The 21346-nt window shown below is 33.6% G+C and overlaps 1 protein-coding gene across 6 annotated transcripts in view; it reads left to right on the top strand.

Annotated features, from left to right (window-relative positions):
- The window catches only part of LOC144970356 (echinoderm microtubule-associated protein-like CG42247), a 137215-nt gene that overhangs the window by 46864 nt on the left and 69005 nt on the right, over nt 1-21346 (top strand). For 4 of the 6 annotated variants that reach the window (XM_078909908.1, XM_078909907.1, XM_078909912.1 and 1 more), the window contains one exon: nt 15943-18278. In XM_078909908.1, coding sequence (XP_078766034.1) covers nt 15943-18278 — 2336 coding nt within the window. Of the gene's footprint in view, nt 1-1400; nt 1805-15942; nt 18279-21346 lie in introns of those variants that run through there. The other 2 variants (XM_078909911.1, XM_078909909.1) reach the window with 2 other exon arrangements.

The raw sequence follows: 21346 nt of genomic DNA on the forward strand, positions 1-21346 counted from the left end.
AAACTTTCAAATCTATGACTTCGGAAGTCCCAGGCTTGATAGTTTTTTGCCAAGACGAGGGTCATTTAAATCCATCGATATTTGAAGGACGAGTTTTCTAGCTAAGATTTTAAATACGTTTTTTTTCAGACTGCGACAGAAAAGGTTACCGCTATTAAATGACAAAACGTTATATTTTGTCTTGACGTGTAAACCTTCAATCAATCATCATGATTTCCACTTGTCAAAACTGTAACAGTCTCAGGTTTAAGACTCTTTAATATCTATCCATCTTTCTATTTATCTGTCTATCTATCTATTCATCCATCTATCTATCTATCTATCTATCTATCTATCTATCTATCTATCTATCTATCTATCTATCTATCTATCTATGTATCTTAGCATCTATCTATCTATCTATCGATCTATCTATCTATCTATCTATCTATCTACCTATCTAATCATCTATCTATCTATCTATCTATCTATCTATCTATATTTATATATATCTATATATTCTTCTATCTATCTATCTATCTATTCATCCATCTATTTATCTATCTATCCATTCATCTATCTGCCTATATATATATATATATATATTATAATATATATAATATATATATTATATACATATATTCATCTATCTATCTATCTATCTATCTATCTATCTATCTATCTATCTATCTGTCTGTCTATCTATCTATCCATCTATCGAACTATCTATCTATCTATCTATCTATCTATCTATCTATCTATCTATCTATCTATCTGTCTAGCTATCTATTATTTATCTACCTATCCACTTCATAATATAATCTAAATACAATAAACGCATCTTTCAAATATAAATACACACGTCACACGCACACAAAAAAACGAAATTGACGTCACTCAGCTCTTTGTTCTTGTTTTTAGCCATTGGTATTTCTCACTAAATTCTATCAATCAGACTATAAACGTTCAAGGTTACACATAGTTTTTTTGTGTGTTGGTTCGTTTTCTTGAGGATGTTATGAGTGTTTTTGCTAAACGCAGAGCACCAATAATTATGTTGTTTCTATTCAATAAACTACATTTCTTCTCTTTTTCTTCCCTTTCTCCATACTTTTACTCTTACCTTCTTTACATACACACGCACACACACACACACACACACACACACACTATCTCTCTCTTTCTTTCTCTCTTTCCATCCCTCCTCTCTCTCTCTCTCTCTATTTCCCTATCTCCCCCCCCCCCTCTCTCTATTTTTCCTCAAAGTCTGTATCTTTGTACCTCCCTTATTTCTCCCCTTTCTACTCGACAGTCGTAAAATTTCTTTGGATAATCGATACCAACGATCTTGTCACCCCTTTGTGTCGACATGCTTCATTCCCATTGAATTGATATCGCCCGATATCATTACTCTCCCGCTCATACAATCAAACACAGGGAAATTGTTGTGTCGATTTTCAGTAGAACTGAATGATATTCAGAGAAAACCATTGATTGCATCTATTTTAACAAAACCCAGACACCACAAATTATTCCTTACTTTAACCATTCTGATAGTTTCAGTGCATTGATTACTAAAGATAATTATAAAAAAAAAGAAAACATGCATGGTTAACGCCCTGGACTGGCTGGGCAATATCTATAATTCAGATATTTTGATATTTAACTGTTACTGTTCACCAATGCGCTTAATTGATTTATAATTCATTTTATATTGCGGAGTTGCAAGTGAAGCTTGTTTAAGTTGAAGAAACGTTGATTCTAGACTTGTACAAATCATTGGATATCATTGCCGTGTAGATTTGGAATAAGGTTACAATGTGAGGTGAGTGTTTGGAATAATATAGTTTACACGTTTTTTCTTCTTTTTCTCCAGACGTTTACCCTAGCTTTCTTTAGAATGCACACACACAAACACACACACACACATACACACGCTTGCGTTTAGAATTAAATTGATTGCGTAGAAATAGCATAGTTTGCATAATGTATACAATTGTCTTTGGTATAAAAAAAACCAAAAAAAAATAAATAAAACAAAACAACAAAACAGAACACATAGAAGCAAGACGTGAATATGGTATAGTGTTCATATCAGAACGCAAATGATTTCTTCTTTTATCCATTATGGCTGAATTAAAGTTAATCAATTTAAATCAATTAAAAACAAATACATTTTAATTCTATAGATAGCGAGTAACGTGAAGAAAATATTAATTGAGAATACGAGGATAAATGAATTTAACATATAATTTATCCGGTAATATTTGAGGTTTTTTTTAAACGGTTGTACCAAGAGAATGGTAACATCGATGAAAATTCAATTCGAGTTTTCTTGGTTTTTTTTTCCTACTCTACTTAGTTTAGTAAGGACGGTAAAATATGATACGTAATTAAAGTAAAACCGAACCAAATTTGAACGGGGACAAATTTATATGAACAAAAAAAAAAAACAACAAAAAAACCAAACAAACAAGCATAAAAAAAAACGTACAAAAAAAAAAAGCAACAACAAAAAGAAAACAACAACAACAAAAAAAAGTCCAACACAGACTTATAAATGGAATATACATCAAATTAAATTTAACACAAGCAAACTGAATTTAAGTTGGTGTCTCTTCTATTCACACGCTTGTGGTTTAGTTTTGTTTTTGACTCACATAAATTTGACTCTTTACAGATTAAATTCAGTTTGTCTTGTGTAACATCTGATTCATGTCAGCTTATGAACACCGCTGTGAAAATAATTCTCACCCGATTTAAACCACGCCCACACATAGTCTTTACAAGTCTGATTATTGGAAAAAATAATGGGTTTGAAATGGAGAAAATTTTCTTTTATTTTGAGAATATTTTCATCACAACAATGGGACTACAGCAATTTGGGTTACTAGAATTGTAGATAAATAACAAAATGAAATTGAATGCAAGCTTCAATTTAATATATGAAAACAGATAAAATGGACGTCTCGAGTTTCCCCTTTATCAAACAAAACAGGATGAATGAAACAATCCTTTTTAAGGAGCATATTATTTCCTGCCCATCAATGTTTTTGTTTATTCATCTTAACAACGCCACTACCACAGTATCTCATTCGTCTGTAGTATTTCATTCATCCTGTTTTGTTGGTAAAGAGGAACCCGAAACGTCCATTTTATCTGTTTTCGTATATTAAATTGTAGTTTACATTCAATTTCACATTGCTATTTATTTATTCGTGGTTTCGAGCAGCAACATTTACATGACTTGTAGATAAGAACACACAAGAATTGAAACAGTAGATTTTGACATGGTCGTTATTTGTTGCCTTCAGTAATTTAGTTAGCATTCAATTTCCATTAAAGCGGGATTTCACACTCGCTAATCTTGGTCTATGAAGTAATGTCACATTTCATTCTTTGTAACAATTGTCCCCAATCCCAAACTCGTGTACATGCAACGTTCTCTACATACAGGTCTCCACAACAAAATCCGATGGTTAAACTCTCTCATTACCAGCCATTTTAAGAATTGTCCCTGAAATTTCCCAACCACCAACACAAAAATATATTGTTCTTACTCAAACAGAAAAGCAACAAGTACATTCTATACATATTACTGTTCAGCAAATTGAGCTCTACAACACAGTGTCCAGTTTCATAGCTATATCAAAACATATTCTTTTATATTTGTGATGCATAAAAGAAATTAGAATGAGATTCTTGGTTGCATGGTAACATTTGTGACGATTTTCCTGTGCATGGTAAGGAGAGGGTTAATGTCTTGTGACATCTCTGCCATTTCGTCTTTTTTCCCATGACTTTCGGAGAAAGAGATTTGGAGTATTTCATGGAGGATGCCTTTCATTGATATTTTAAGAAATTTCTTTGAATATAAGGGACTGAATTTGTATCCATAAAGAATCATTCTTGATTTTTATTGTTGATACTTTAAACATCTTTAATTACGCGAGAATTATTTTGTTAAGTCAAACAAATAAAGATCATTTTTCATGAATATGGGGATTAAAATGTAATCTGAAAATTAAATTTAAAGAATAATCAGCGTTGTATAAGACTCGAATCACTTTCCTTCAACGAGAAGCTACCTTTGGATTTGAGTCGACGTATGCTCATTTGCAAGTCTGATAACACAAATTGTGACGGGCCCATTGTTGTATTGGAGATACTCTCTCTAACCAATGCAATATATTGTCTATTGCAATCATGTTTAATCAAGCCCATAACTGTGTTCGGCTATCAGACCGGCAATTCTGTGCACGTCGGTTTGAGTCCAAATTTCTTGAAGATGTTATAATAAATACTTTTGTCTACCACAGGCAATTGAGGTTTATATACAGAGACGAATCACCGGTGTAGTTGTGATATCGCAGAAGTGTATTTCAGTTTATTTTGGTGTGTAATCCATGTTGTAATAATGTTTGATCAGTCAGTGTTAGGCAACCTGTTTGAATATCAGGGTATTCTTGAATCAGAATTTGTGTGTTTGTGAGTTTGCGTGTGTATATGTGTTTATATATATATATATATATATATATATATATATATATATATATATATATATATATATATATATATATATTATTTACGCATTGTTAAAGGCAGGAATTCACGCAGAAAGATAATTTGTTTACACGATGAACGTTAATTTTTAGCAAAATTACAATGTACATATGGGCAAAGATCTGGCATTATAATATGTAGTAACACTAAATAAAAGTCTACTTGAATGATGATGATGATGATGATGATGATGATGATGATGATGATGAAAATGATGATGATGATGATGATGATGATATGATGATGATGATGATGATGGTGATGATATAATAATAATGATAATAATAATAATAATAATAATAATAATAATAATAATATAATAATAATAATAATAATAATAATAATAATAATAATAATAATAATAATAATAATAAGAAGAAGAAGAAGAAGAAGAAGAAGAAGAAGAAGAAGAAGAAGAAGAAGAAGAAGAAGAAGAAGAAGAAGAATAACAAGAAAAAGAAGAAGAATGATGATAATAATGATGATGATGATGATAATAATAATATTAGTAATAATAATAATAATGATAATAATAGTAATTATTATTTGTATTATTATTATTATTATTATATTATTATTATTATTATTATATTATTATTTTTATTATTATTATTATTATTATTTTTATTATTATTAATATTATTATTATAATGATGATGATGATGATGATGATGATGATGATGATGATGATGATGATGATAATAAATAATAATAAAATGATGATGATGATGATGATGATGATGATGATGATGATGATGATGATGATGATGATGATGATGATGATGAGATCTGTATAATGGTTTGATACAGTTTTGCCTGTTATTATTGTTTTTGTCATACCGCTCTACGGTACATAATTCTATGAAAGGAAAAATACGGTAACACTTTGTTATGCAGAATGTGTTGTCGTTTAAGGAGTGGGTTCACTGCCCCGGTATTACTGAATATGAAGAATGATTAATTACAAAGGCAAGGGTTCAGTAATTATATCTGATTGCTATAATTGAAATGTCATTTGAACCACACTTGGGTGCAAATTGCACTTGTGTTGTCACCAGTTCAATAACAATAATGGTATGTTGTGTAATTTTAATTTGAAAGCAAGCAAGTGAAAGGAATGCGAAACGGGAAGATTTAATATTTGTGTATATATACAAACACGACAATTGTAAGAAACAAAGAAAAGACGAATTTATGAATTTGAATAATATAATTTAAGATGGTGATGAAGATGTTTTTGTTGTTGTTGTTGTTTGTTTTGTTTTTGGTGGTGGTGGTGGTGGTGGCGCTGATCATGGTTGATGATGTAATGGTATTTATAATGAAGCAGATGATGGCAACCTCGATGATGATGATGATGATGATATATATATATATATATATATATATATATATATATATATACATATATATATATGTATATATATATATATATATATATATATATATATAGGGAGAGAGAGAGAGAAGGAGAGAGAGAGAGAGAGAGAGAGAGAGAGAGAGAGAGAGAGAGAGAGGAAAATAAAGACAAAGAATGACACAGAGAGAGAGAGAGAGAGAGAGAGAGAGAGAGAGAGAGAGAGAGAGAGTCAGAGAGAAAGAAAGAAAGAGATAGATAGAAAGATATATATATATATATATATATATATATATATATATATATAGAGAGAGAGAGAGAGAGAGAGAGAGAGAGAGAGAAAGAGAGACAGGGGGGTGGGGGGGGGGTGCATCGTGGAGAAGATGGGAGCATTGTGAGAAATAATGAGAGTTTCAAGGAATATAGTTAGTTCCGGGCATAATATCATTACGGTCACTCTAAACACATGAGTTATAGTTGAATTAATAAACACCGGATTACAGCCACCTTTGTACGTGTGTATATTCATGATATTCATGTTTATACGTGTGTATCCGTTCCGTATCGTATTATGTCCAGTTTGATTGGGATTTATGTGTGAATCCCCTTGTCCACTTGTCTCTGACCGATCCCCTTGTTTGATTAAACTATTCTAATCTCTTAACACGATTCGATTTCTGTGTTCTGGCATAGTGTGTGTCCACGTATTGGAACCAAAGTTCTCGTTGTGGAGACTGTCTTGTAGTGATAACTCGTTTTTACAACAACAACAAAAAAGGGCATGCGCAATTAAACATGGTGTATTGTTTGTTTAATTGCACATGCCCTTGCATTGTTTATGTCGGTAATCTTACTCTATATTTATTCTCCCAACAGGTCATATGAAATTAAATTTATATTATACGCCATATAAATCTCACAATGGGATATTTTCTTTTGCTTCAACACTCTTACCATATCCTTAATAATCGGGCACTCGTTCATACACGAGCTGATTGTTATAATTTGTGTAAATTGCTTTACCCAAAGACAAAACACTGAGGCCCGAGTTATGAACGTATCGTCAGCTAATGCCCCTCACTCGACATGCACTTTTTTTTGCAGGTCTGATAGCCCAATTTATTGTATTGGAAATCTCAACAACAACAAAATTGACGCAAAATATTGTCCATTACAACAATGTTAGACTAGGCCCATAAGTGGGTTCGGATGACAGACCTGCATATATCTACAGGTCGCCCTCACTAAAATCACTAGACATTCTTAAAAAGAGGAGAGAAATACGCTTGTCCATCGAGTGTACAGAGACGAGAACCCTGAGCCGAGGTCTTTATAAAAACTCCTACCATAAAATGTTGGGGAAAATCCTTTTGTATATTATTCATCCTAAGGGGAATCGAATGATCAACTGATTCTAGTATTGCACTGCAACTTTAGCGATATGTATATTCCCCTCTTTATGGATTTGCTTTCTTTCCTTTGGGAAACTATTAAAAGACACGACAGGTCTTGGACTTTTTGACTGTGACGAATTATATTTAGACTTGTAGATACACTTACAAATTGATAAATAAAAAAGGACTCCCGTCAAGTACTGAGGATAGAATCGATTTCTTTTAGCAAACAAACCAAAATACAACAACAAAAAGCCCAAAAAACCAACAAAACAACAACAACAACAACAACAAAAGAATAACATAAATCCGAAACCCCCTAAAAACTCTCAAACAAATAAACAAACAAAAAACAAAACATACAAACCCTAAGACCAAACATTGTTTGAGACAAAATCAATCGCTGAGATTAGGAGAAAACTCGTAACTGTTTTGGTCGATTTCAAGTTGTTAACATACCTCCCCAAACAAATTCTATGAAAAGAATCTTTAAAAAGTTCACAGTTCAATGAATTCGGCTGCATGAATCCGGTTCGAACAGGAAGAAAGACAACAAAGGAAAACGAAAGTTCTATTTATTTGCGAAATGTAGTGACATGATATTTGTCGATAACAATCCAAAACGTTTGAATTCTGTTAGACAACAGCCACAAACACTTGGTATGAGTCATACATGCACTAAGTGCACAATTAATAACATATTACAGTGTATTATGTTGAAGTGAAATCTTGGCCTCCTGCCATTAATGATACCAATCAAACAACCATTATTGTTACGGGATATTGGCGCACGGCTCCACTTTACATACTGATTTCTTCCAAAGATAAAGCTCGATTGATGAAGACTGGTTAGAGAACATGTATGAATTGCGTAGGAGGTGCAGATGTACCTCAAGAGTGCTACCAGTATTCAAAATCATATTAAACAGAGAAACTCAAATGGTAGTGATTGTTTCGGTGCCCAAAGGTCGCAGCCGGGTTTGTCACGGGTGAAAATCATGATGATGATGATGATGATGATGATGATGATGATGATGGTGATGATAATGATGATGATGATGATGATGATGATATATAATAATATTAATAATAATAATAATAATATAATAATTAATAATAATAATAAAATAATATAATAATAATAATAATAATAATAATAATAATAATAATAATAATAATAATAATAATAATATTAATATGATGATGATGATGATGATGATGATGATGGCGATGATGATGATGATGATGATGATGATAATAATAATAATATACTATTATTATTATTATTATTATTAATAATTATTATTATCATCATCATCATCATCATCATCATCATCATCATCATCATCATCACCATCATCATCATCATCATCATTACCGATGTTTTTGCCAAATGCATCATCTGATCTCAATGCTAAGAGTGGATGCCTGCAATGATCAGAATATTTGGTAATTAAGTGAGAGTGGATACGATATTTACTGAAACAAATAACACTATCCTTATACTTATACCAATAGCTCTTCTAACTCCTGCTGCTATATGTCTGATGGCCAGTCCGGTATATAAACAGTCTTAGCAAAATAGGTAGATATATCTCTGTAAACTGACGACAAAACAACTATTTTCATTTTAGCTAGCAAACTTTGACTTCAAACATTATTAGTTTAAGATCACACAACCTCGATCTCAAAGTTTAAAATAAAATTCCCTTTATCCATCCCAAAGGAGTAACTTGTCTCTAGGGTCTATTCCAAGGGAAGACTGGAATAACCCAGGCTTCAGCCGCGGTGCAGCGACGCAAATTGAGCTTGGGCGAGGTGACTTGCTCAAGGCCAGACAGCGCAGCGAGTAATCGAACTTGGCACATTTCGGGTACGAAGCAAAGACAGTACCACTGAGCAACGCTGCCCCATTTCAAACCCAGTACTGCTCAAGTTCTAGACTCTTTGTTAAATCCAGCCTCATTTTGATTTATCAAGTAAATGTTATTGGCCTGGATTAAAAAAAAAGTCTTTTTGTGATTGTATGGCAACTTATCATTCCACAAGACGGCACCGGAATAGATAGAATTAACACAAATCTCTTATTGTGCTGTCTTGGTAACTTGTGTAATGATGACAGAATCACTGTCTTATCGAAATCACACTGGAGTGTCAAAACATTTAGGAGATTTGGGCCTAACACAAATGTATAAATTGCAGGATTTGTGATCTGTTGTTAGATAGCCTATTATTTATAGCATACCAAAATGTGAACATAGTACTAACCAATATCGCATATGAGTCAAAATAGTGGATATTAAATTTGGCATAAAGGCATTGAATTTATCTGAAGGGAGGCAGTGCTTTTCTCCTTAGCTTTCTGAATTGCTTAATAGTCTAATTGTGCCGGGGAGTGAGGCAAGTCTCGCTCCTGTCCCATCTTCTTTTCGTGCTTGTGTTTGGCTGGACGACAAGAAACGCATTTTAAAACTCAGGGCGCAGAATACATTCGACTTTCTACAAAAAGCTGGCTCTTAAAATACATAAATAAATAAATAAAAAGAAAGTGACAAATGTGTTGATATAATCCAGATGCTGTGCACTACGGTTTCTATGTCTGGAAATTAATTGTGAGATTGGATTATGTAATTCAGTGGATTGAAAAAAACGAATTCCATACAATGAGTGAAGTTTATAATATATTCTGGATGATCCTGGGATGTGACAACTTTTCTCTATATAGAAACAAATCTCAATTTGATAAAAATTTTAAATAGGTGTAGGTAGCCTATATGAAACTGTGTTAGACAAAGCAGAAAGAAGAGCACAATAAAAAATCAACTGACCTCGACACCTTTTTTGATTGTTATCGTATATGATTGCCCCTTCCTTGCCCAGTTACAGTCAAAAGTTGATGCACAAATCAAATATACAACGGACTAAAAGGCACGGGGGAAAAGTTTTGTTTTCAGTTTCTTTTAAAAAAATTCAAATGAAGGGTTGGATCTAGTTTTAAAACTTATGCTATTCCATAACCGAGGGGTACTGATACAGAAAGATCTACTGTTAATTTTTTTTTGAAAATTTTCTTACGTTAAGCAAGAACGAGTCAACAGTTAGTTCTAAAATCTTGCACTGGTTTTTAGGGAGAAGTTAGGTCTTGGGTGTAAGGAGGAGACATTTCATGGATTTATATGCATAACAAAGAATATTGAAATCAGTTCGAAACTTTACTGGCAGCCAGTGGAGGGATATTAGAATTGGTGTAATATGTTTGTTTGATTTAGTGAGGGGTGTTATTCTGGCTGCTTTATTTTGAAAAGAAAATATAAAATGTAAACGTGTCCCACATATGAAACAAAACAAAACAAACCGCCATATTATTTGAATTTGATGACTAGACAAACAACTCAAGATTAGATACAATATTTATCCTGTTCGAATTTCTAAACGATATTGAAAACGAAACATCATTTTGATAGTCTGGTAATAATATAAATAAATTGCCACACGATTTGTTCATTAATGTAGGAAAGGGGTTACCAAATTTTCTCCTATTGCTTCGTAAAATAAAAAAAAAACCCTCGAATTTTAATGTTGTTTTATTTATATTTGGACTTATTTTCAACGGATGGATTGATTCTTGAACATGACTAATATTTGAGGTTTCGGTTTTATTGTTTACATTTGATCGATATGAATTTCCAATCACGATTATTCATTTGTTGCAATCGATACAACTAAAGAGAAGACATCGATATCACTCCATTATTCAATGATTTTGATTTGACATATCTCTCTTTCTCTCTTTCTCTCTTTCTCTCCCTCTCCCTCTCTCTCTCTCTCTCTCTCTGTCTCACTCTCTATTCTTTCTTTATTTCTCTTTCTGTCGCTCCCCCCTCTCTCTCTTGTTTTTCTTTCTTTCTTTCTCTGTCTCTCTCTCTCTATCTTTTCTTTCTTTCTTTCTGTCTTTCTCTCTCTCTCTCTCTCTTTTCTTTCTTTCTCTCTCTCTCTCTATGTCGCGCTCTCTCTTTCTTTCACTCTCTTTATCTCCCTCTTTCTTTCTCTCCACCCCCTCTCTTCTCCCTCTCCCCCCCCCCCCCGCCTCTCCATCTCTCTTTCTCCCTCTCTTCCCCCTCTCTCTTTCTTTCTTTCTCTCTCTCTCTGTCGCTCTCTATCTCTATCTCTTCTCTTTCTTTCTCTCTCTGTGTCGTTCTCTCTCTATATCTCTCTTTCTTTCTTTCATCCTCTCTCTCTCTCTCACTCTCTCTTTCTTGTCTGTTTCTGTCCATTAATGTTGTAGGTTAATAACAACAACAATAATAACGATGATTATGATAATGCTGATAATGTAGATGGACAATATAAATTAAATTAATATTTTCGGCATGTAAAGTATAGCTTGTTAAAATTACCTCATAGATTAAAAAAAAAACAAACAAAAAAAACCTAAAACAAAACAAACTACCACGTCACACTGGTTTTTATTTCAGGAGAACTCCATATCGAATGCTGAATTTAACGCCAGAATGGTTAAAGGCGACATATTAATGAGGTTTCTTGCTATAGATTCTGACATTACACCCCTAATTTCATGAACAAAAAATGAGTGAAATTTAAGTTAGGCTTTAATATTTAATTTTCAGCAGCTAGTTTAACTCAATGTAATACAATATTGATACGGCAGATCACACACACACACACACACACACACACGCACATACCGACACACACACACACATATATATATATATATATATATATATATATATATATATATATATATATATATATATATATACCTAATCACATATACACTCATAAAGATCTGAAACGGTGTGTATGGTACTGTGCCAGATATAGCAAGAAAGAAAAATACAAGAAATAATAACATCCCAAAAAATCAGTCTTCCTGGACTGGGGAATTGAACTTCAGATCACCTGATTACCGGTCAGATGTGCTACTATTACACCACAGAAGTTAGAACAATTTAACTGGTGATAGATAAAGATCTAAAAAGTGCCTTATCACTAATTTCTATTATATATATATATATATATATATATATATATATATATATATATATATATATATTATTTAAAATATTTACCACAATGTTTGGGGCAGTCTACATCAATGTTTCAGGCTTAATTTGTCATCTTCAGGACTGAGTTGTTTTGTTGACTGTTGTTGTTTCTTGAAGTGGTTCCGGTTTGAAGTTAATTAAGAGGAATTTGCGCCGATGGGGACACTTTCCGTAGATCTCACTTTTCATGTTGAGTGTGGCTTCATGAGGTTGTTTGATTATAGTATATTTTTCTTCCAGGCATAAGCTACATTGTTTTGATGTTGGTGTGTATCCTGTTGCTTTAGATAAAATTTTCCATGAAATGTTGTGGTCTATTTTGTTGTCTTTTAATTTCCAAATATGTTCGCTGAGTTTTGTGGATGTTTTTTTGTTAGTGTTTCTAAATGTAGAGGTGAGGAGGTTGTATCTTGTTTTGAAATTATTTTCTGTTAGTCCTACATATTAATTTTTTACCTACAACACTAATGGACATAAAGAGACAAATATGTAGGACTAACAGAAAATAATTTCAAAACAAGATACAACCTCCACACCTCTACATTTAGAAACACTAACAAAAAAACATCCACAAAACTCAGCGAACATATTTGGAAATTAAAAGACAACAAAATAGACCACAACATTTCATGGAAAATTTTATCTAAAGCAACAGGATACACACCAACATCAAAACAATGTAGCTTATGCCTGGAAGAAAAATATACTATAATCAAACAACCTCATGAAGCCACACTCAACATGAAAAGTGAGATCTACGGAAAGTGTCCCCATCGGCGCAAATTCCTCTTAATTAACTTCAAACCGGAACCACTTCAAGAAACAACAACAGTCAACAGAACAACTCAGTCCTGAAGATGGCAAATTAAGCCTGAAACATTGATGTAGACTGCCCCAAACATTGTGGTAAATATTTTAAATAATAATTCGCTCCATTACTACATGTCGAGCACTTTTCGTACCATATTTGTATCAAACACGATTCTATATATATATATATATATATATATATATATATATATTAATATATATATATATATATATTAATATATATATATATATATATACATATATATAAATATATATATATATATATATATATATATATATATATATATATATATATATATATATACACACTTAATTTTACTTCATATTTACAATCATCATAGGAATTACTTTAAATTCGCAGCCATCTCAGTTAGAACTTCCTATCATACTGTTAGTTTATTGTTCTTCAGTAATAAGAGGAACATGTCGTAATTCATGAAGATACAGTTTCCAAGAATGCCAGCTGCCTATCTCAAATCTTACAAATCAAGTCGCTGTGGTGAACGCTTTAAATCACGTGAAATATCGACACAAAATGAGCCTTGCTTAAGCGAAACACACAATCAAGAAAAGCATCCAAGAAGCGGTAGCAAACTTGCTACCTTTTTAAAATCTTATAAATCTAAAAGACCAGGCGCATTAAAGGCTGCAGACAAAATCTACCAACCAGGATCAACAGAAGAAAAAAGTCAAAATGGAGACAAGGAAATAAAGGAGATTTTAAGTCGGAGTTCGTCGGTGCAATTTGTAAGTTAAACACAAAGGTGTCTAGATATACCTTTTACAGTTTAACTTTGAATTTTCACAGTTAATCCATCACGCTTCTATAATAATTGAAAGAAAAATGTTCATGAAATACATACGAATCAAGATCTCTCTTTGCCAACGTGTTGACATCTAGTCATTCACTGACTCATGCAGAAAATCCTGTGCACGATAATATATATTGAATTGACTACGGATTAGATGGGTGCCCGGGGTGATCAGCTAGCTTGTAAAAACTTATATTGTAGATTTTATACCTGAAGGAATAACCACCCCCACAAACATTCGACTTTTTGATAGTTTCCGTCTAGATCACCGAGAGCTTAAAAGATATAATTTGCATCAAGTTTCTTTGATAATTTGTGTTTTTGCTCCGTGACATTTCCAAATTATTTCTGTAAACTTTGTATTTCCTCTTCTTCTTCTTCTTCTTCTTCTTCTTCTTCTTCTTCTTCTTCTTCTTCTTCTTCTTCTTCTTTATGTAGAAAACTCAAGTTTGAAGACCAAACTAGAATTAGAGGGGAGAAATAGAAATTGACGAGAGATCATTGAAGGTGTCATAAAATGAACTAGAATACTCGAGAAGTTTTTGGACAAAATTTAAAAAATAAAAAATTGAGTTTTTATACCGCACAATATCCACATAACATGCACAACGCGCTTTAAAAAGGACAGCAGCACCACTTAACATGTAGGACGAACCATGACGCCTGTTAGGCGATATTACAATTTTTTTCGGATAGAGACAAAGCTGTTAATGGCCAGGTACTCATTTTACACCAGAGTACGGTGAAAGAATGTGAGTAAAGAGCATTTTCCAAAGACCTTCCGATCCGAAAGTGATTGTCATACCATTAGACGACATAGCCGCACAAATACACAGTGATAACAAAGGATTCTGTTGCATCAGTGGTGGACGATTACCTAGTGTAGTTGAAGATGGGTAGAAAAAATTGAGGTGGGTGTTTGATCCTGGTGGGAGAATCGTCATTCGATATGCATGTCTTTTTGTCAGTTAGGAGATGTGCTTGATGGTTTCTGGGAAAATCGACTTCAATTCATATTCATTTATATAAACTGGGAAATATTTAAGTAAAAAAGTAATATTATCGTACTCTTGAGGCATGAAATGTGTTTCTAATTAGCTGATACGAATTTTAATACAATCAAGCTTTTAAAAAATTATATAATTAATGAATATATCAAATGATTTATCTGATTAAATACAACACCAACTCATTTAGTCTACTTATTTGTCATGAATTTTCTCAGGTGATATGAAAACATTGCTCATTTCGACAAAGTACAACCAAGCAAAAATCTCGTTTTGATCAGATTGCTGAAATATAACAGCAAGAGCTCAATTGGGGTTTTTTACTATAATTGATATAATGGAAATGATAACCGCATTGTTCACATTTGATTGTAAAATTGTCACTTATTAAAAAATCAAAGTTCATTAGATAAGAATATTGCGTCGTTCTCTGGTCAGTGTGTGATTGTGTGGGGGTGGGGGGTCCTCAAAGTTTCCAATTGCTTTTGAAAACTCGATATGAATACGATAAGTCTCTATTTTAATTTCGTAATGTTTGAATAATTGCAATGATAACTACCTTTTGTGGAAATAAAATTCTAGTGTATCTAATTAATATTTTAACGTGAAAGTCCACAATGAAAGGATGGTGTCTATTAGCCTCTTATGGTCCTCTTTTGTCTGCTTTTCATTTCCTTGTTGTTTTCTACCCACGTTCTTGAATTTGCTTAATCCTGGCCGCATTCAGTAGCAAAGAAAGAAAAGTTTACGTGTATGGTTCTTTTGGACTTTTTATGCTTGTGTGTGTTGGGGGCAGGGGGGAAGTGAGGTATGTACATTTTCCTGATAAATTATCTAATTGATATGTATTATTTTGACTTATATTGACTGAAATTTATATATCGTTCTTCCTATATTGTTCCATCAATCTTGTTTTCTTTTCAACCACAGGCCCAAGCACAAGAAAATGACAGAAGAAGAAGAAGAGAAACGCAACAACAATTACAACTTCAGGTAGCGGGAGATGCGATTCATATTAATGGAACGAATGAATCATCGCTGCAACCACCGCCACCACAGTATTTGTCATCTCAACAGCAACAACAACAACCCCAAGCTAAACACTCGGGAATTGTGGCATTTCAGCCACAGGATTACAATCACCAACAACGTCAACAACAACAAAATCCCAACAACACTGCTCATGCAAATCAACACGAGAAAATCTTACAGCAGCAGTATCAACATATCACACAATCTCAACTAAATACTAACCAGCACCTTTCACAAACTCAAGAACCTCTACAGCTACAACATCCCCAATCACAACAACTCCCTCAACACCAGCATCCGTCACAACCTCTCTATCAACGGCACAATGAACCCAACAACCAGAGACCACAAACATACGATCCATACTATCAGTTTCAGCTTCAACAACAGCAGCAGCAACAGCTACAACAACAGTATCAACAACAGTTGATACAACTACAACAACAGCAACAACAACAACTTCAGCAACAACAACACCAATTGCAACAACAACAACAATTCCAAAATTTAAATGATCCTACTCAACTTCAAGGTTACTCTGCCGTTGGAAACGTCCCTTTGCAACATCCTCAAACTGCAATTCCCGTCAATCCTGTGATACAAGGAAACAGTAACAACTCCTCCAACAACATTCACCCACAAAGCATACCAAGTACCCTACAAAACGTTTCTGGTTATACAAATAATGATAATACCAACTATCAACAGCCTCCAACATCCACAATCAACCATGACAATAAAACATATTTTTCATCATCTTCCCAGCACCTAAGTACATTGCCTAGCACTATGACCAACACGGTATCCAAGATATCCAACAACACTGACGCAACTTCCATTGATGTGTATGCACATTCGGGTGACGTTTACGCAAATCCTGACTACGTATCTTCAAAAGCTGGGCCATTAGGGATGTCCATGCTTGATGGAAATGGCCAAAACGGACCAAAAATTATTGTACTTGATGAAAGTGATAATGACGTGGAGGAGGTAAAGGACAATATGAAGGATAAATCTAAACTCCAAAATTCAAATCATATTGGATCTCTTTCCAATTTTAAGAGTGACGTGTATCCTATCAGTCCAAGAGCTGTTGAACGAGATATGTTCAAACAAGAATATAGACCACAATCTAAAAAGTCTCAAAATGATAATTCAAACATGGATATTCATCAGGGAGATATTTCAAACAATGTTGACACAGATCAATACCAAAATGATCCAAGAGAAAGGGACAACAATACGTTTGCTGTGAATAATATTGACCCCACTGCCTTTGGCTATCCGGATATTACAAAAAATCCTGATGTACTTCTTTCCCAGCCCAGCGAAAATGAAGAGGAGGACAATCGGAACCAGGCCAGCATTACTCCTCTTGAGCTACCGGTATCACCACGTCGTCTACGACAACAAAATCTACTGTCATACCAAGAACTGCTACAACAAAAACTCCACTTACAAAACGAACTCTATATGAGGCAACAAAAAGATAATCAGCACATGCTAAACGAACCTTACTCACGAGCGGGCCAAAATAGCGATGGTGTTTCAGATCACAATCAAAAACATGGTATTGATTTTGATAGATATACGCACATACCTTCCCAACTCACTTCCATTATGGAAGACACCACAATCCCATTAGATTCTTATAGAGAAAACCTAGGTAGTTCCATGGATACTTATAGAACAGTTGATCCCGATCCCTTTGGCAACGACCAAGAAATTAGTATTGACATTGAGCGTGAAATTTCGAAAGATAAAATAGACAAAACAAAATTAGGTAATTATAATAGAAACTTACTAGGTTCAAAATCTCCTTCCAAAAATAACCAAAGATTCGCAGGCCAAAGATATTTAAATCCTTCCCCCACCATCAAAATACACAACGCAATTGGAACTCCGAGCCCGAGTCCAGCTTTTAAAGTATTAGGACCGGGTTATAAAGTAGACGTGAGCGTTGAGAACGTCGTCGAAAAAAGGGCGACACGAGCAAATATTCTTAATCGTGCGGAAAGACTCTTGGACGCTCGTCGGGTCCAGCATTTGACAGATAAGTCTGATTCTAGTGGCGACGACTTGAATAAAGACGACGACGGCTATGACGAGGAAGATGACGATGATGTACAGGAACTGCGAGGGCCGCGCCATCGAGCTCTAAGACACATCAAGCCTCAATACTATGATGACACCACAAGTTATAACAGCAGCGACGACATTCTGAATACGTTAAGGTAGGTAATCACAATTTTATTATTTGCAGACATTTAAAAAAACGTTTTGATGATAATGAATATGAAATTGTTGATTTCAATCCAGCTGTTAATTTAAGCTTCAAAATCATTTTATTCTACCAAACAGTAATCATTAATATTATGAATTGCAAAGGTTTCATCGTATGTTTTATTTTCAAATTAGCACTCTAATTATCGGTCCAATTATCACTCATACAATAATTTTCATTGGGAATATAATTATTCTTATACGTGTGTTTGACACCTTTATTTTATTAATTACTTTCACCTTCAATGACTTCAATTTCTTTAAAAATCACCATTATATACTGCGTGAATGAAAAAGAAAAAAAAAATTCAATTGGTTTCACTCGCAATCAAAACACATTATTTAAATGAATATAATTACACACAAACACACACACACACACAAACACACAACACACACAATTTAGAGATTATTTAAGATATTTTCTGCGAATAATGATTTGTTAAATTTATTCAACACCTCTTGAACTATTTTTTGCAAACAACAGACCTCTCTTACTTCCTCAGTACCCTTTACATGTTCCTATGGGATGACATCTTAAACATTATACACTGATTCTTTTGGAGTTTATATGATCAAAAACTGCTAAACAGTAGTTGTGGATAACATCAAATATATACTGCTAAAATATAATTTGCACTCAAGTGAAAAAACATCTGTACTTAAGATTGTTTCAGCGGTGTAAAATGTATGTAAAGAATAGGACGATAATATATTCTTGAATTATAAGATTATTTACAAAAGAAAATAAAAACCAATAACCCAATCACAATAAACGGCTACTTTCTTTAAAATAAATTGTTATTTCGGTGTATGTGTGTTAGCCATCGCATCCCGATTCCTGCTCTCATTCAAGCTATGGCAGAACACGTTTTGTTCGACATTTGAAGAGTGTTGTTCAATTCTTCTTGTATAATTAAGCCAACTGTTTAATATCTGTGGCTCAAAAATTTCTTTTCCAAGCAAATGATTCATTTCATTCGGACATAATCAATTTCAAATATATCATATAACTCAAATATTCCTTCTGAACCCCTTTATCTTATTGGTTTAATAACCACCTATGCAAAATACAAAGTCGATCAGGTCTTTCCCTGATATCAAAGACTTACTCTAAAACCGTGATAGATATTTACATCTGATTTTCACCAATTTCTAAGGAAAAACCATAGATTTATGCCCATTAGCCATTGACCCACAATGTATACCCAATTTTCCAAAAAATTAAAATAAACTTTAGACCTTATTTTTCTCATTTTTCATTTCTATTTCGGAATAGCAATCGTGCGACAACAATCACTTGGTTGACGGGACTGTGATCAAGCTCACGTTATGTGTCTCAGCAAAATAAGATTAATCTATTTTCTTAAAAACATGTTTTCCTGTAATGCTCTGCCAAACTAGACTATGAAAGGTTATTGATCTAACTTTGACGATTTTTTTTTCACGGAATCACATTTCACAAAAAAAATTTGTGTCACATTTTTTCCATTGCGAAATAGAAGGAGAGAAAAATGATCGTCTTCTAGGTTCAGGCTGATTCTGCTTAATTTGATGATGTAATGTGGGTTGATGACTCATGAGCATAAATGTATGACTCTTCCTTAGACTATGGCGATGGCCAAATTTAAATATCTATAACGGTTTTAGAATAATTAGTCTTTGGAATCAGGGAAAGACTTTATATACACCCTAAAAAAAAATAAAATATAATTCCCTTTATTCATCCCATGGAGAAAATTTATCTCTAGGATCTATTCCATGGGAAGACTGGAAGAACCCAGGCGCCCGCCGCAGTTCAGCGCTTCAAACTGATCTAGGGCGAGGTGACTTGCTCAGCGCCCCATTAAAACAATGCTGTCAAATACGATGAAAACCTTGTTCTTGCGATCCTAAATTACTGCTTTATAATCCGCATATCGATTACCCCGAGGTCTGACGCAACCACGATTGCTTCATACAGTATTTCCGGCATAGGAAATTCATGCCTCAAATAATGCATTAAACTGTAACTGTAAATCCAATTTTTAATACTTGTCGGCTGGATCGTGGGTAAATTGATTACGTTTAGGCGATGTTTATACGAGGTCAAGTCTTGTTATGGTGTTTACTTGTACACTCAAGCGCTATGCAACATAAATCACCCCGGTTCCAGTTTCTGGCATAACACCATCCATATTTGTTCTTCATTTAGTATTGGCATCATTACTTTCACTAAAACTTCCCGTCAGTGTACTTCTTCACATTGAATGTCTAGTGTACCAATGCCTAAACTGTCCAAATTACCCACTGTACGTTATTACGTTTTGTGAATGATCTCCCCTTTATTTTACAAACTAACCCAACCAATGAAGTAAACGATTCTGCAACACCATTAACGACCCTGGTTAGTTTTTCTCTGTGAGTATTGACTTTAAAGGCATTAAGTGCAAATGGAATTTCTTTTAAAAAAATTTTCGCGTGAGGAAAGATTCCGTAAAATGACAAATCACATTTTCTTCATTATGGCCAGAAAGGGTCTACTTTGTATGTCGATGGATTAGATCAGCCCCATCTTGTCCAAAGGTCTTGAACTACATAGCTTTTTAAAGTCTCGGAATTTAAACATTTTGACAATGTAGAAGCCATATTAATCTTGAAAATTATTCGTTAAATTAATTATTCGTCTGACAAAAGATCGTGTAAAATTAACAAATCTTTTTTTTATAATTGGATTCAGTAGTCTGATGTCACGCAGCCCGGCAACGGCGGCCATCTTGGTTCTAAACAAAGAAAATCATTAATTACTTTTCATTCTTAAAGCTGGCTAGAACTTTTCATATGTCTTGTGACCAGAATGTGTAAAAGTTAAAACATGATCAAATTTATGGTGTTTTCCCTATGGATACGCTTTTATGCTCGCCGGAGAAATATTCATACGGGCGGCCGCCATTGTTCCGATAGTTTAGAGCCAGTGTTGCTAAGTTACCATGCGTCATAAGGAAGGAAATGACGTTACGACTATTGAATCCTATTGCCA

This window comes from Berghia stephanieae, chromosome 4 (assembly GCF_034508935.2).
Source record: "Berghia stephanieae isolate SIO BIC M18660-M18661 chromosome 4, UCSD_Bste_1.3, whole genome shotgun sequence".
Taxonomy (NCBI): domain Eukaryota; kingdom Metazoa; phylum Mollusca; class Gastropoda; order Nudibranchia; family Aeolidiidae; genus Berghia; species Berghia stephanieae.